Raw genomic sequence first — 16,171 nt, forward strand, 5'->3', positions numbered from 1 at the left:
ACGTCACCGCTATCTAAACATGACACACACCGACCTTATCCCCACCTGCGAAGGCTTTCCTAACATCACCTTTGTCGCGGACCTCTCCGATGCCGAAGTGCACCACTCACTAAATCAACTCCATACCACTTTGGCCCAGGGGCCACGGGGTCTCAAAAGAAGCCCTCTCAAACACTGAAATCACCTCCGTCTCGGTGTTAACCGACGGTAGGAACTCTTACTGGCGGGAAGGCGAACTATCCCATGCATGACGACAAGCTCGAGTCACATTTGTTCCAAATTCAGGCAAACCGCTATGGAGCAAGAACCTTCGTCATATATCCCTCACCTTCTTTATAGACAAGTTGATGCAGCACCTTGTCTGCAACAGCCTCCGAAATCCCTTTAAAAATATGACCTGCCGCCCCCCCCCCCCCCCAGCCATTTTGCACTCACCTGTCCACGCAACAAATCACGCTTCAACTCTCGCGACACGCTCTCGACGTCGCTGAGAAAACGTGCACGAATGTAATTATCGGGTTCAACGTAAGAAAGCCTTCAACAACGTCACGCATGGTGCCATCCTCACTAACCCCTCCCTTATCAAACCCGGCGAGCACTCGTTCAACTAAATAAGCTCGTTCATATCTGGTCAGATTACCGAGATAACTCTAGGCATCCTATGGTCAGGTCCAATAGCCCTGTGTAGGCGCGGCATACCGCGAAACTCAGTTATCTTTCCTGTTTGACGCTTCCTTTCTTACACTTCCCCCTAAACTAGCCGGCATTCCGGGACTACAGCACTCCTTCTATTCTGACATCACTCTGTGCGTAACCGCGGGCCATGACGGCCAAGTAGAGCAGACCGTGTAAAAGGCGATCCGCGCGATCCAGCTTCACATAACGGCGCAGGACTCGAGTGCTCCGACAATAAGTCCAAACTCTCTGGTCATCACGGGCTCATCACCAAGCCTCTGGGGACTCCTCCCCTGCACATAAGAGCAGGCCGCTCCTTAGAGCAACCGTGGGAATGCTGAGATTCTCGCTAAGCTCACCCCAACGATTACTAAAATCACCCGCCACTTCCGGCCAATTGCATAAAACCATCAGAATATGAAGGAAGCTGACCTCTGCCGACTGGTACACGCATTCATACTGAGCCGCTTTGTTTACGCCCTACCTTATGCCTACTTTACCCCGGCTCATCCACCATGCAGACGTTACAGTATTCGTTACAGTGGCGTACAGTAGACCAGTAGGCGCTACATCTCCCACCGACAAACTCCACAGTGCGACTATTCGCTTTAGGAACCTGAAACTCTCCCCAAACTGTGCGAGGCCCACCTCAACTCCTGTATCACCTCGCGCGCACTCGATCAGGCACAGCTTTCCTCCTCCGCCTCATCATAGGCTTCGAGTTGTAAGACCCGCAACCTGCTCAACTGCCACCACACGTTGACAACGCATTAGAAATAAAAACTCTCCAGAGAATATGCACCCGATCCATCGTAAGGGTCACCATAAGTCCCGAGCACGTGTTCTCCACGTCAAATACAACCAGTACTGCAACTCCTTCTGCATCAATGCAGCAGAATATGCTACCCACGATCCATCCACGCAGGCAGCACTAATTGGGATAGGCACCTCGCTTGTGGCTACAACCATATGCTCAACTTCGCCGAAGCAGCAAAGGAAGCTGCGATCGCTCGAGCGATAGCTAGCAACGACACCAATGCAGTGTTCAGTCACACGAAAGCCGCCATACGCAACATTTCGAATGACCACATATCCCTACCACCCTCTGCAGCCTTCGTTACACTCCATATCCCGTCCGAGAGATTGAACTCAACTGGGTCCCAGCCCACTCCACCAACACGGGGAACGAGGCAGGCCACACTATCGCCTGAAAATTAGTCGACCGGGCCGTAGACATCTCCTATCTGAGGTCTGCGAAAGACAGAGTGGTGTCATTTCACGACATAAACCACCTCTGTCACCTCAACAGATAACTCTACCTACCCCTTCACAAGACCTTAACCAAGGACTAGGAAATCATCTGCCACTGGTTACCGACCCACTTCTTCCAGAACATGATACTTACAAATATAGCGGTCACTTTTCTCCCGCCTACACTCGCGGCGATAAAGCCACATTAGATCACATAGGCTGGAATTGTCCGGTAGACCCACCTCCTCCGGAACTGAGTTAGCTCTTTACTTGAAAGCCAGCAGGTCATGCTGCTGAACTAGGACACGGTAGCACAACCCCAGGCCACCGAGCGCACGACAGAGGTCTCCGAGAGCCAGGAACTTCCGGCCACCTACTGCGACAAACAATCCTCCATCTCCCAATCTTCTGCCGATGTATAAAGTCTTCGTCATTATCAAGCAGCAACAGGGTCCGAAAACGATCGCTGTCATGAGAGACGAATGCGACAAGCTCGCCTTAGCATCACTACCCCCTTGTAGTGATACTGTTCGTACAACTCGTACAACCAGTACCCCCGGTACCGAAACCAGTGGTAGCGCCCGTATCAAAGCTATCTTCGTGATCGGCCACATTTTTAGGCAGCGTTATTTCCGGTATCGGCGAATGAAAGAGGCTAGAGACACACCCAATATGGAAAAGTGGGGGAAACTCGCCAAGAAGAGTATTTTGCCCAAAACCAATAAGGTGAGGACAGGCAGAGAGGTAAACCACTTCGATGTTTCTGTTTGGAAGCTGTGTGCATGCGATGGGAAGCGGGCTCAGAAAGCCAGGAAAAGAGCGAAATTAAAAGAACATAAAAGGTACTGGTTGTAGTGAACGAATGCACAATTTGTGCTTGGAGCGGCGGTACGTTTTTCGTGTTACGCGTGCAAAATTCTAGCTTCGGGCGCTCCCGTCGGGCGTCTTCTCTTACAACATCTTGAGAGAGCGTATTAGATCTAATTATGGGAATGCGAGCTTGCGCTACTGATGGAGAAGGTGGCGAATGGCATGCGAGAATTCCTAAGTTCGCCCAGTATGCGACGCCTGCAGTGGAAAAGAAATACCACACCGTCAATGGCTTTAACAGCTCTCGATGAGGGAATAAGTGGATGGTGCGAGAAAGAACGTCAGTCGTGAGAGCTCCTAGTCCACTGGTAGCAGAGGTCAGATTCACTTGCCGATTGTACTGCTGCAAGCGCTGGTGCAGGGCCTTCTTCATAGTGAATGCTTCAGTGAGAAACTCTGCAACTGTTTCGGACGAGCTACTTTGCTTCTCGCCGAGCTACTCTGAAAAAGCTGCTCTTGCACGCCTCGCATAAAGTGACGCAGCTTCTTGTCTCCAGACATGGTAGGGTCGGCTTGCCTGGAGAGACGCATCATGTCTTCCACGTACATAGCCACAATCTCGTTTGGTTTCTGAATTCAAGATTGGAGGGCCTATTCTGCAGGTTCCCGGCGATCGGAGCTGAGGTAGGTGTCCAAAAGGCCGCGACAGAACTCACGCCATGATGTCCGAACACCTTCGCGGTTCTGGAACCACGTGCGAGCACTGTTCCAAAGGCTGAAGTAGACGTTTTGGAGCTTCGATTCGTCGTTCGATCCATTGAAGTCCGCTACGCGCTCGAAGTCCACCAGCCAGTCTTCCTCGTCTTTAAGAAGGTGGTCATGGGACGGAATTGGCACGCGCAGTTTGCTTTTGCAGCGTGTAATGCGGATGCACCGGAGCGGCCGTCGCAGGGTTAGTTGCAGTAGTATGGGATGTAGCATCCATACCTCCCTTCATTCTTGTTGACCTTGCAGGTAAAGGCTCAAACTCAGGGGCCAATCCCAGATTATCCGGCTGGGGCGGTGTACTGGTGTGATCTCCGGTATCGGTCTACCGTTCCTGGTGCTAGGAGGGGTCCGTTGCATGGGTCCAGATTACCCCGCACCTCCACGAGAAAAATGTCACGTTTAACTGATAGACGACTTCTAAAAGAGACCGTTAATGTAGGGGTCGTCGAAGGGGCATCGCAGCACCGACCAAAGACCAAGGCGCGAGCTCACGAGCCAGCCAGTCCTCGTCTTCTTCTGGGAACAAGTGGCCCAAGTGCGCGGCGCAAGCGCGTGGCAATATGACAGAGTACAAGCAAACACCGCTGGTTGTCGTGCAAGCTTACACAGCGAAAGCGTAAACAACGTTTGCATTACTTATTAGTAGCACCAGCATCGAGTGACAATCTTGTTTCTCGCGCAGCACTTTCCACTGACCTCCTTAGACTACCGGGGGAGGAAATTGGTAGTACTTATTTGCAGCTATGGTCAAATGCCGTTGTGCATAACGTTGGCGACAGTCCTGAAGTCTCAATTATAGTCTCTCCTTCTTATGCCGATTATTCATCATGGCGTCATTTACATCGCTACGGGCTTCTTTGTCGCACTCGGTGCTAACAAACTGCAGACTTTTTGGAAGCGGAGGGTGGACATTATGCCTCAACGCGGCCGAGTTTCATCTATTCAAACTTTTGTTCGCGAAGATTCCCTTCGGCGTGGCTACATGCGTGTTAAGTCACGCAATCTATTCATACTGCTGTTTAGTTTGCGCTCCTGGAAACAACGAAGGGGGAATGTTTTGCCATGATGTGGTAGGCAGCAGAGCGCCGAATGAGAGCACAGACAGCTTCTGATCACATAGTCGATACCACTGGCGAAACCTGAGGAAATTTTATTGTGGCCTTGCGGACAGAGCCACTCGTGGTACGCCTCGAGTGACGTGATGCGTCATATATTGATGAACAGCCAAATATGTTTCCTCCGCTGATAGTGAGCGCACGTCCTCCAGCCCAGAAGTATTAATCCAGTCCTCCGCAACGACGATATGACGACGGCTTCAACGCACTGACGGCGATATCATCTCGACAATGGGAAGACGATGATCGCGTGACGGCAATGACATGAATACCAAGATATAATTACGCTCAACCCGTACAGATTAACAGAAAAATGCACTCTGGCGGCGGCAGAACGCGTGCCGCGAGATTTTTCGTGCCGCGGATGCGATCGGTGCTGGATAATTTTTCGCGGCTTTCTGTGGCGGCAAGCGAGCCGCGCACACCGAAGACCAATGAGAGCAGCCCCTTCAGTGACGTGCGCGGGGAAAGCTGGTGTTATGCAGACCTGCCCAACCGCTCAATTCGTACTCGCATGTGGTTCAGCCGCAACGTTCTCTTCGTACAATCGTCTATCCACGTCAGCTCTCGCTCGCGGTGGTTTTGGTTAGCTTGGTTTGGTCTTGTTCACGCTCGTTCTGATTGTGATGGCTGCGATTGTTTTTTACAATGATGAGGCTCTGGCGGCCCGACTATCACCTCCAAAGCAAGCGAAGACGATGATGGGCTCACGTGCAGGCAGCGTGAGGATAGACCAGGCTAGCGCGCTCAACCTGAGCGGCCGTGCTGTCGGCCGGCCAAGGTCCAGCTCCACCGTTGCTGGCCGGCCTAAATAAACCGTGGCCATGGCGGCTACCTCCTTACGCCACCTCCTACAAGTTGGCGACACGGACGGGATCCAATTTGTGCGTTAAGGCTGGCATGGCTGGATTGGTCGACCGACTGCGGGATGATGATGATGAAAAACGTTTATTTTCTCTATTTTGCAGTGATTTTTGCGGCTTCAGATGGAGTCTTCCATCTTCTCTCCAGGGTCGGTTCCCCTAGTCCAGGGCTCCGCTGAGGGTAGCTGACCTGCGTGCACGCCTTACTAGTCCTTCTTGGACTTTCAGGATGTCGCCGGATAGCATCCTCTCCCACTGTTCCGCACTCGGGTTTTTTATTATGGCTAGCCCATCTATTTTCTGGCAAGCCCATGTGGTATGGTATAGGGTTGGTATGTCTCCACACCATGGGCACTTGCTCTCGTACTGCGTGGGGTAGATCTTGCTTAGCATGTTTAGGCACGGGAATGTTCCCGTTTGTAGCTGCCGCCATGCTATGGCGTCTTCTCTATTTAGTTGTTTGTGAGGGGGCGGGTATTTTCGTCTGATGCCTCTGTAGTAGTTTAATATCTCTGAATAGCTTTGGGCTACCGGCTCGGGTTCCTCAGCGGGGTCGGGATTGTTGGATGCTCGGTTTGTTGCGTGCCCTCGAGCTATCCTATCCGCCTCCTGATTTCCCGTAATGTCGGTATGTCCCGGCACCCAAACGATCGTGTGTTTAGCCTGGTTGTTGACGGTGTTGCCACTTGAGCGGAGGATGCGGAGCGCGCTGTGGCTGATTCTGCCGTTTAGGTAGTTGCGGCATGCTGCTTGGGAGTCTGTGAGTATGGTTAAGGACCTGTTGGATCGGTAGCCCTCCGCTGCCGCTAGAGCCACGGCTGCCTCTTCGGCCTCAACTACCGTACAGTTCCGAATTGATGCGCTGGTGATTTCTTTTAGGTCCGAGTTGATCACCGTTGCGACTTTGCTTTTCTTGTGGTTTCTGTCCTGAGTGTAGGTAGCGGCGTCTACGTACACTGTGTCGTGTCTAGTTGCCAATGTTCTTTATACATACTCTGCTCTTGCTTGTCTTCGTGCCATGTGTAGGTTCGGGTCCATATTGCTGGGTATCGGTGCTACTTTGATGGTGTTTCTGTATTCGTCCGGTATCGTCTCCGTGCTTTGTGTCTCCTTTATGGTAGCTCCACCGCCGTATTTGCTCAGGAGTCTTCTGCCCGTTGCCGATAGCTTTAGTCGTTGCATTTGCGCGATTATCTGCGCTTCTTGGAGCTCCTCGAGACTGTTGTGTAGCCCCAGGGCCAGGAGTTTGTCGGTCGATGTTGACTGCGGTAGGTGGAGCGCCGTCTTGAGGGCTTTCCTCAGGATTGCGTCCGCTTGTTGCATTTCGTGCTTCGTACAGTGGTAGTACGGGAGGCTGTACGTCACTCTACTGACCACCAGGCTTCTGACCAGTTTGAGTGTGTCTGCTTCCTTCATGCCGTGTCTTTTCCGCGAGACCCGCGTTATCATGCGGGCCACTTGGTTGGCTGCAGTTTTAAGTAGTGTTAGGGTGTGGGTACATCGCTGGTTCGATTGTGTCCACATTCCTAATATCCTGATGAGCGTCTTCTCCGGGATTGGCTGTCCCTCGAGGTGGATGTTCAACTTCATGTTTACTTCCTCTGGGACGGTGCGATTCCTCTTGCCTCGCCATACTCTTAGGAGCTCGGACTTCTCCGTTGAGCAGGCTAGACCTCTTGCCTTGACATATTCCTCTACGCATGTCGCAGCTTCTTGTAATATTTCTTCCTTTTCCCTGAGTGAGCCTTTGGTGACCCATACAGTGATATCGTCGGCGTACATGGCGTGGCGTACGCCGTCAATTTGGTCTAGCTGTTGGGCCAGTCCAATCATGGCAACATTGAACAGGATGGGTGAGATGACCGATCCCTGCGGTGTGCCTTTGTTTGGGGTGTTGAACGTTTCGGATCTCAGCTCGCCCAGGCCGATTGTTGCTGTTCTGTTGGACAAAAATGCCTTGACATAGCTGTGTATTTTCATGCCGCAATTTAGGTTGTCTAGTCCTGTCAGGATGGCTTCGTGGCTTACGTTGTCAAAGGCGCCTTTGACGTCCAGTGCCATGATGAAGTGCTCTCCGTTGAGCGGGATATTGCTCAGTACCTCTTCTCTGATTTGCAGGAGTACATCTTGGGTCGAGAGCCTGGCTCTGAAACGAAACATGCTGTGCGGATACAGCTCGTTTTCTTCCATATGATTTTGTAACCTCCTCATAACCACTCTCTCATAGATCTTGCCTAGGCATGGTGTAAGGGAGATTGGTCTGAGGTTTTCCACTTCAAGTTTCTTGCCTGGTTTCGGGATCATGATGACTTCCACGTGTTTCCATTCTTCTGGTACTGTTCCCGCTTGCCAGTGCCCATTGAGGTATTCGGTTAGCTTTGCGACTAGCTCGTCTCCGAGGTTGCGGATGAGCGCGTTTTTGATCTTGTCCGCACCTGCGGCTGTGTTCTTTGTCGCGCTTCTTATCGCCGCGTACACCTCTTCCCGGGTGATGAGTCTATCCAGCCTTCCATTTTCTTCTCCTTTGTAGCGCTCTGTGTAGGCTGCTGGGTCGCCGTCGCCGTAGCACTTTTTGCGTACTTTGTCCAATAGTTCCGAGTCTGTTCCCTCGTACTGGTGCACCAGTCGGTATATGACTTTGTTGTTTTCGGTCTTTGATTTTGCCGGATCTAGGAGTGCCTTGAGTATGCGCCATGTTTTTGCAGTGCTCAAGGTTCCGTTTAGAGAGTCACTAAATTGTTGCCAATTTTGCTTCGATAGCTGCGCCGCGTACTCTTCTGCCTTTTTCGTGATTTCCGCGATCTTTAGCTTGAGGTTCCTGTTGTATTTCTGTCTTTTCCACCTTTTTGTGAGCCCCCTTCTGGCTTCCCATAGTCTGAGAAGTCTAGAGTCCACGTCTGGCGTCTGCGGCGTACGCTCAATTTCTTTGGTGAATTTGCGTTGTGTTTCTTTGAGCATGTTCCCCCAGTCTGTTATAGATTCGATGCTTTTTATTGTATCGCCACATGCTTCTCTGAACGCTTTCCAGGCCGTTATGTTTGCTTTCCCTATCTGTCGTCTAATTTTGTCTGCTATTGTGATTTGCGTCTTTAGGGTATAGTGGTCGCTACCTAGGTTTTCCATTAGGTTATCCCACTCCGCTTGCCTTGTTCTTTTGACGAACGTCAGATCGGGGCAGGTGTCCTTGTTCACGCTGTTCCCGATTCTCGTAGGGGTATCGGCTTCCGTGATGAGTTCACACTCGATATTGTCAGCCGCCTCGGTTACCGCTCTTCCCTTTTGATCCGTTCTCGTGTATCCCCAGCTCTCCTCTCTGGCGTTGAAATCTCCCAGTATGACTAGTGCATTTCCTTTAGCCAGCTTGTCTGCTCCTTTGAACAGCGCGTCGAATTTCGCCCTGCTTTGTCTCGGGGGGCTGTATACATTTACGATGAATATGCTTCCTCCCTTCCTTTTCTTTTTTGGTATGATCTCGACTATTACGTGCTCTACGTCTGTGTCGGCTATCCTGTCATGGCTTATGGCGATGAGGGTTTTGTTGACTAGGATTGCCGTTCTTCTCCCTTCCTGCGGATTCTCGTAGCACGTGTAGCCCTGTAGTGTTGGGGTAATCCCTGTTTCTTGTAGAGCTATTACGTCGGGTGGAGTTAGTTGTGTACTGATGTACTGTTGTAGTAATGCTTGTTTTCTTCTATATCCTCTGCAGTCCCACTGCCATATTTCTAGTTTTTCTTCTTCTTTAGTTCTTTTGGCTGTACTGTCCATGTTTAAATTTCGGGGTCGTCGTCTCTAGTACTGTAGTTTTCGAACGCCGGGCGTCTCTAGTTGAACTTGTCTTTGACGCCTTCGGTAATTTTCTGTTTTCGTAGGGTGCGGATTTCTGTTCCCTGCATGGTTATCTGCTGTTCCATTCTTTGCATAGCTTGCTGTATTTCTGCTATAAACTTGGTGAGGTTGGCCTGAGTCATTTCGGTAGCTTGACTTTGCGGGGGTGTTGATGGCGGCCTGGGAGCGCTACCTGACCTGAGGTCCTGTACTTCCTGCATTAGTCTATTGATTTTTGTGTCCTGTTCTTCGCGCGCTCTACGGCTAATTTCTAGCTCTCGCCTGAGTGCCCTGTTTTCTTCCTCTAGCTGTTTCTCTCTATTGTTCTGGTTATTACCCGAGTGCGGAAACAAGGTTTTGGGGGGGCCTGCTTCCCAGCTCACCTTCGTGCCACCCTTGGGCTTCTTTTTTTTTCTGCTGCTGCTGCTGGCCCTCGATGGCCGGGGGCGGCAGGGGTGGGAAGGACCGGGACCGGCTCCGTGAACGGCTCCGCGACTGGCTCCGTGACCCGTTCCGTGACCCGTTCCGTGACCGGCTCCGGGATCGGCTCCGCTCGCCCTCCGAGCTGAACCATCTCGGATGGCGTTGCCTCCGTTCTTCCTCCCTGCTGCTGCGCTGCTGCTGCTGCGACTGGTGCTGTCGACCTCGCAGTTCTCTGGCTTTCTTCAGGCGATCCTTGCAGTCCCTGGATCCGGTGGCGTGGTCGCCTCCACATATCAGGCACTTGGTTTGGCATTGGTGATTTTCCGGCGGATTCTGCATTCCACATTGCCTGCACGCCTTGGCGTTTGGCGTCGGGCAGACGTCGGAGCGGTGGCCCTGCTGGCAGCAAATGTAGCACACCTGCCTCGTCGGCCGGTATGGGTAGCATCTAAACTCTGCGCCCGCAAAGATCACGTATTTGGGTATGATGGAGGCGTCAAAGGTGATGACCGCCGTCTCCGATTTTCCTAGCATTCTTGCGGAGAGCACCACAACCCCTTGGGTGCGGACTCGTATCTTCGCCTTGAGCATTTCCGTCGGCGTTCCCGCGGGGACTCCGTGTATTACGGCTCGCTTGACGTCCTCCGGCATTGCCACGTATCTGTTGACCTCGTAGGCTTGGCCTCTGACTCGTAGGTTGGTTATTCCGAGCATCATCTTCGCTACTTCCTCGTTCGAAGTACTTGCTATGATGATGTTCGATCCTGTCCTTAGTCTGACTATGAAGTCTTCATCCTTGAATTTGTTGTTGCATGCCTCGATGATGGCTTGCACGATTTCTATCGCCTTCAGTGCTTTGATTGGTAGGCCATTCTTTGGTCTGATAATAATTTTGGCGTCGCCCTTTGGGAGCGGTGGCAGCCTTTGACGCGGCTGTCGTTGTTCTTTGTGCGCAGCTGGCGCGCCAGCTGTCGTTCCGCTCACACCACCTGCTGCCGAGGCGGCCGGCGCCATCTTGCTATTGTTCTCCCCGCTCCGGGTCTCGTTCGAGTTCAAAATGGCAGCGTTCCGCGATCCGCTCCTCTGCTGTTTTTTCTGGCGTTTTGAAGTATAAATCTGCCATTGCTCGGCGGTATCGTATGTGTTTGACGTACCTGGTTGGTCATGCTGCATGGCGGCACCCTCGAGCTCTCCGTCTCCGGTGGCTTCGGTGTCGGAGTAGCCGCGGTAGCGATCGTCGTCCATGTCTTGCGTTTCGGGCGGATCGTTGGTGGGTCTGCTCATGAGGGGCTTGAAGTTCGGTGGGTTCGAGCAGCGGAGGTCCATTTCAGGCCGCGTCGAAATCGTCGACGCTGCCCGTCGCCCTCGAGTGCCGTGCTCGTGCTAGGCCTCGTGTGCTTACAGGGGAAGGTAGTTCGCAGCGATGAGCGGGCACCGGCTTGACACCTTCTTCCTCTTCGTCCCGACTGCGGGACTGCACGATAACTTATGATACGCTGTACCTGCGAGCCAACATTCTTCACCTGCTCTTTAATTTCTCGTCCACGCTTTGTGGAATAAATATTTGTACGCTTTCGCCGCTCACTTATTATCATGCAGGTTCCTGAGTGTTTATTCAAAATTATTTTGCTCTTCGCTTCTCTGATTGAAATGAGGCCCAAGCCTTTTGCCCCTACTCGCCTCATTTATGGCTTTACCATGGGCTTACAAAGCCAATCCTCAGTACCGATCTTTGATTGATTTCCAACTACGATATGATGTCGGATTTAAAGCATAGAATGGCATTTCCAAGCAATTGCACTGGCACCATTACCGTTTTCTTGGTTTTTCGTACGACCTCACAGTTATTGTCGCCCCAAAGTTCTCTTGAGTTCATAATTACTTTATTCCGCTTCCCCATCATTATTTCATTATTTTGCGGGATGTTTAAGTACTCCTTTCCTTGTTTATGTATACCTATGTTTATAGCTATGTATGTTTATCTATGTTTATGTTTTGTTTATGTTTATGTTTATGCCTATGTTATACCTATGTTTATGTATGCCTATGGGAATGACTTTCTGTTGAATTGATGCTAGTTCATTGCTCTTGTCAACATCAAATACCATGTTTCGATTTCTATGTGCAAAATTTAAAGCATATATTTATCACTGAATCGCCGCTCATATTCTCAAGTTTCTCGATATGCTGTACTTGATCTGCTAGTAGCACTATACCCTTCGCATATATCAGCACATGGACCTTCTTTGGAACCCTTTGCCCATAACGACTGCAAGATAAATGAAATCGCTTCTAATAGAATTACTAAATTTATTTTGATCTCTACTATCACTACATTTCCCTAGGTAAGCTACTCCATGCCATGTCCTTCTTTTCATTTCCAATATCGAGAACTTCGTACGCCAGCGCCACCAGCTCAACCCGAAGAGTGCTCCGCCGACAGCTCGCACGTTACAATTTATACTAAACGCTATGATCCATGAGCCTATACGGTACTTTGTAATTGTTCTGGCACTGCAACTACGTATGAACTTACACTTCAGCTACTGTCGTCTAAGTCCTCGTTTGGAATAAAAACGCAGGTACGAAATTGCCTCACCAGATCAAAACTTCAGGATTGTTAGTTTTGTTAAGCATATCGTTATCACTGATAGCAATATTGGTAAAGAAACTGCGCAGATCTGCGTGAAATTAAGGTACTAAAACGCGCAATACGTTTAGAAGTGAAAAGAAACCGGAATAAAATATCACTACTTTTGGGGCAAGGGCCCGCACAGCAGCAACGATTCTTTCCTCGTAGAGTTGGGAGAACATGAACTTTTCGACGACGAATCTAACACGAATCGTAAGTATGCAATAATGAATACTGAGTGGCGTAAAAGAAATAAAAAGCGAAAGTAATAACGTCACCAATAACGTCACACACAAGCAGGTGCCATGATATTTACCGGGCTAACAATGGAAAAGAGTTGCATCCGAGCTCGATTCATGCGTTGCGTTCACCTAAAGGCTACCTAAAGAACACCAACGACAAGGTGCGAGTGCCACTAACAGACACTTAACTCAAAGATTTGGGTCGCCTATCATTTTGTTGCTTCTGCATTGCATCGGAAACTTATGTCGTTGTTACACTACCGATAACTTTCGTTACTTTGTTTAGCAGACAGAGAGCAGTAACCAGACCTTACCAGTCGATTGTTCCAAAATATTTGGTTACTATCAAATATTTTCAATTTTCAAGCACTTTATTTTCGAGTGCGATGGTTCAGTTCGCAATATTCGATTTCCACTCCAAACTTTAAATATTTCACCAGTCCTATACTTCCTTGCTGCTCTTAAATGCAAATGCTTTGATCTTTTAAAGAGACAGCCATATACTCACCAACTTCGCGCACCGACTTCAGAAGTTTCGGAAGTCTCCGTAACGCTGTTGTTGCCGGCACTAGAATAAATGAAAAGTGAATAAATGAGAAAGCTTAATTACGTGTCATTGCTTTCAATTTAACATGTTTATTCAGCTGAAAGCATCGTACAGTGAATCGAGGCAACGTATTACAGCTATTAGAGACTTAGAGAATGGAAACGTAATTCAAATACAGCTCAGGAAGGCCTACAAAAACATTGACGTGGCAATTAATTTTGTAGAGCCTGGAAAGCATATCCGCGATATGCTCTGGTAAACTTCACGTACATAGCACCGACGGGAAAGTGTTTTATTATAGAGTCAGGCAACATTAAGCACCATAAAATATAGTATGGCAATTATTTACGATATTATTGCAGATAGTGTGCCTGCACACCTTGCTGTAACAGAAGAACACTAAGCGCTAAGTCGAAAATCCAGAGCCTGTTTACATAAGTACAGTTGGCACTAAGTGCGTCAGTGCAACATTCCTCGCTTTCCTGAACAATAAAATATTGGTACGTAATAGATAATGGCGGTATTTGTTGTATGCATGCTGGATTTCTACGTTTTATTTTGTCCGTGGTGTTGTATCCAAACATAGAATAAATGCACTGTTTGGTCTTTTGAAAAGTTCAATTGATTGTAAGTGCGTGGTCTGTGGCTCTCCTTATTTTATTGGAACCAATTTTTCCTTTGTTTTAAGGATCAAGATGGGCTGTGTGTACTGGTGTGTGGCTCAAAAGAAATTTCTATTTACGCTTTGGCCTATTTTCTTGTTTGTTCGTTATTCTATCAACTTGAGAGAGCAGAAATGTTTTGAGAAGGACTAGCTTTTATTGTGACATCGATTTGATGCCATCAGATCTCGAAACTAATGCAACGCAGGTAGCTTAGAGGAAAATGTGACGCTTTAGTGCTGCCTGATTTATTTTGTCCATTTCCAAGCTGCGTATACATTTATTACAATTTTAATTAGTTATCGTTTAATAATCGCTGCGGAATTTCACCAAAAATATATTTTTCTGAGACAGTTGCAGAAACTAATGATAGATAGAAGTTGTTGATACCGCAGCATTTTTTATCCTACCGGAGTATGCCGTGCTTTCTATGTAGTTTACATAAGAAAATGGCTTCTAACAGAACATACCTACGTTTCACGCTTTCAATGTGTAATGAACATGCGAGACAGGGAATAGCTGAGAAAAGTGTACTCACAAAGATTTATAACAAATCCGGCGTCTACAGCAACGTGTGTGAGAGTGACGAGCACGACAGTGACTGTGCAGCTCCTCATGATGGTTTGTTTTAACTGAAATGGCATCCAAAATAGCCTCACCTCCTTCTCTGCACTTTCCTTGAAGGTACAGGCACAGAAGCAGCAGTCTGCGAAGAGAGCTTGTAAGCAGTGGGAAACACGATATCTGAAAGGTTTTTGCAACGTCGAGCTCCAGATTTACATTTATCTATAGCCTATATGCTCGATAGACGGGTTCTTTATAATAGACTGCAACGTTTCAGAATGTAGCAAAAGAATAGGGCGATACCTCATGCGAAATAAAGTCTCGAGAATTGTGTGCAATTCTTGCGCCTCGATCTTGAGGTTATGTGCGTCTTTGCTGCACGGACTACCGGTCTAATTTTTTTTCAGTATGCCTTGGCAAGGAATAGAAGAACAAGTAGAAATTTTGTAGCCGTTTAAGCAGTAGCGCTAACTTCCTTAGAATACACACATTTATTCAGCAAACGGTGGCCACATGGACAGTAGAAGCACTGTGACAATGTGTATCACATTTTCTGATCTTGTAGAAAATCACCTGAAGACTGCAAGGAACAAACATGTGGGCAAGTCTTTCTGTTACGTTGTCACCACTGATTATTTCGTCGCGTCAAAGTTAGTTTATAGTGATTTCCTTCGGCTGCCGCTGTTTGAAACCTTGCGCACAAGAAAAAGCGCTTACTTTCATTTTCATTTTCAACACAAATACGTTTTTTCTGATCATCTCCCCCATGTTTTCATTTCATCGAAGCTACGCCATCTCTCGGTATGACTTAACACCAGACAGCGCGCATTAACCTAGATGGCCTTTACGCATAGCCATCTGCATTTTATTGGGGAGATGACTATGCATATGGCGTGTATGGCTTTCGTATTATGACCAAGTCCTTTGCAAGCGGAATCAACCAAAATTGTAGTTATCGGCGTTCGTGAAAGGAGAACAAAATTCTTCAACACGCGCTTGGTTGTATATTAGTTACATGGAGATGACCATTGCGTTCTCTTTGAACAGTTCCACGGCCTGTATAGGGCGCACGTCTGGTATGTACTAGACGCCAGAGCCGTGCTCCAGACATGGCGTGAGTGGTGAAGTACTGCGCTTCTCCCAGTCGGTCCACCTGAATGCTGCATGCCCTATTGATTTTTTGAAAATCGTGAAAATGGAAGCATTGCGTTCAGATTCGCTTGAACTAGGGCAGCGGTTGCGATATGTTCGCCTTTCCGCAGCTCATTTGTCATTAGTCACTTGCTGCGTTCTATACTTTCTCATACACGCTTTTGCAATTACTATTGGTAAATTAATTTACCACTATGGTTGCGAACCTTCACCAGTCGAGGGTTTCTGTTGAAACTTCGGAATGCGTAGTGTAAAACCCATTAAACACGCATTTTGTAAGCACCATAAGAAGCCTGTTAGACCACCATGCTCTGAAGCACAAGCAAGAAGTAAACACCGTGAAGTGGGGACAATCGTTGCTTCATAATGGACACAGAACCCACGCACCGGCCACACAATTCAGTTCACTTAGTTGTTTTGGAATAACTAGGTCACTCTTGGGAATCAATTTTCGAAGCAACATTCCTAACTTCGAAGGCACTAAAGTTTCTGATGCTCGCATTGTGTACTCGGTTTTTCACATCTCTTTTAGCAAAAGAGGCGTTTATTACACATTCAGTTAGCAGCATCGCTATCCTGTGGCAAAACCACGTCATCTTCGTCGTTCTTCTAAGAGTGCTGCTCTCAGGCGCCCATTCCTCA

The 16,171-nt window shown here is 48.7% G+C and overlaps 1 protein-coding gene across 2 annotated transcripts in view; it reads right to left on the reverse strand.

The window, feature by feature from the left end:
- Positions 1-13,095, reverse strand: part of LOC129386464 (uncharacterized) — a 34,595-nt gene extending 21,500 nt beyond the window's left edge. Inside the window, exon 1 of one of the 2 annotated variants that reach the window (XR_008613833.1) lies at positions 9,691-13,095. Coding sequence is in view for 1 of the 2 variants with exons in the window: in XM_055074440.2 (XP_054930415.1) it covers positions 9,691-11,056 (1,366 nt within the window). In the remaining variant the exon portion in view is untranslated. The remainder of the gene's footprint in view (positions 1-9,690) is intronic. The other variant, XM_055074440.2, reaches the window with a different exon arrangement.
- Between the last annotated feature and the right edge of the window lie 3,076 nt (positions 13,096-16,171).

The sequence above is a fragment of the Dermacentor andersoni genome, chromosome 4 (assembly GCF_023375885.2).
Source record: "Dermacentor andersoni chromosome 4, qqDerAnde1_hic_scaffold, whole genome shotgun sequence".
Classification (NCBI taxonomy): domain Eukaryota; kingdom Metazoa; phylum Arthropoda; class Arachnida; order Ixodida; family Ixodidae; genus Dermacentor; species Dermacentor andersoni.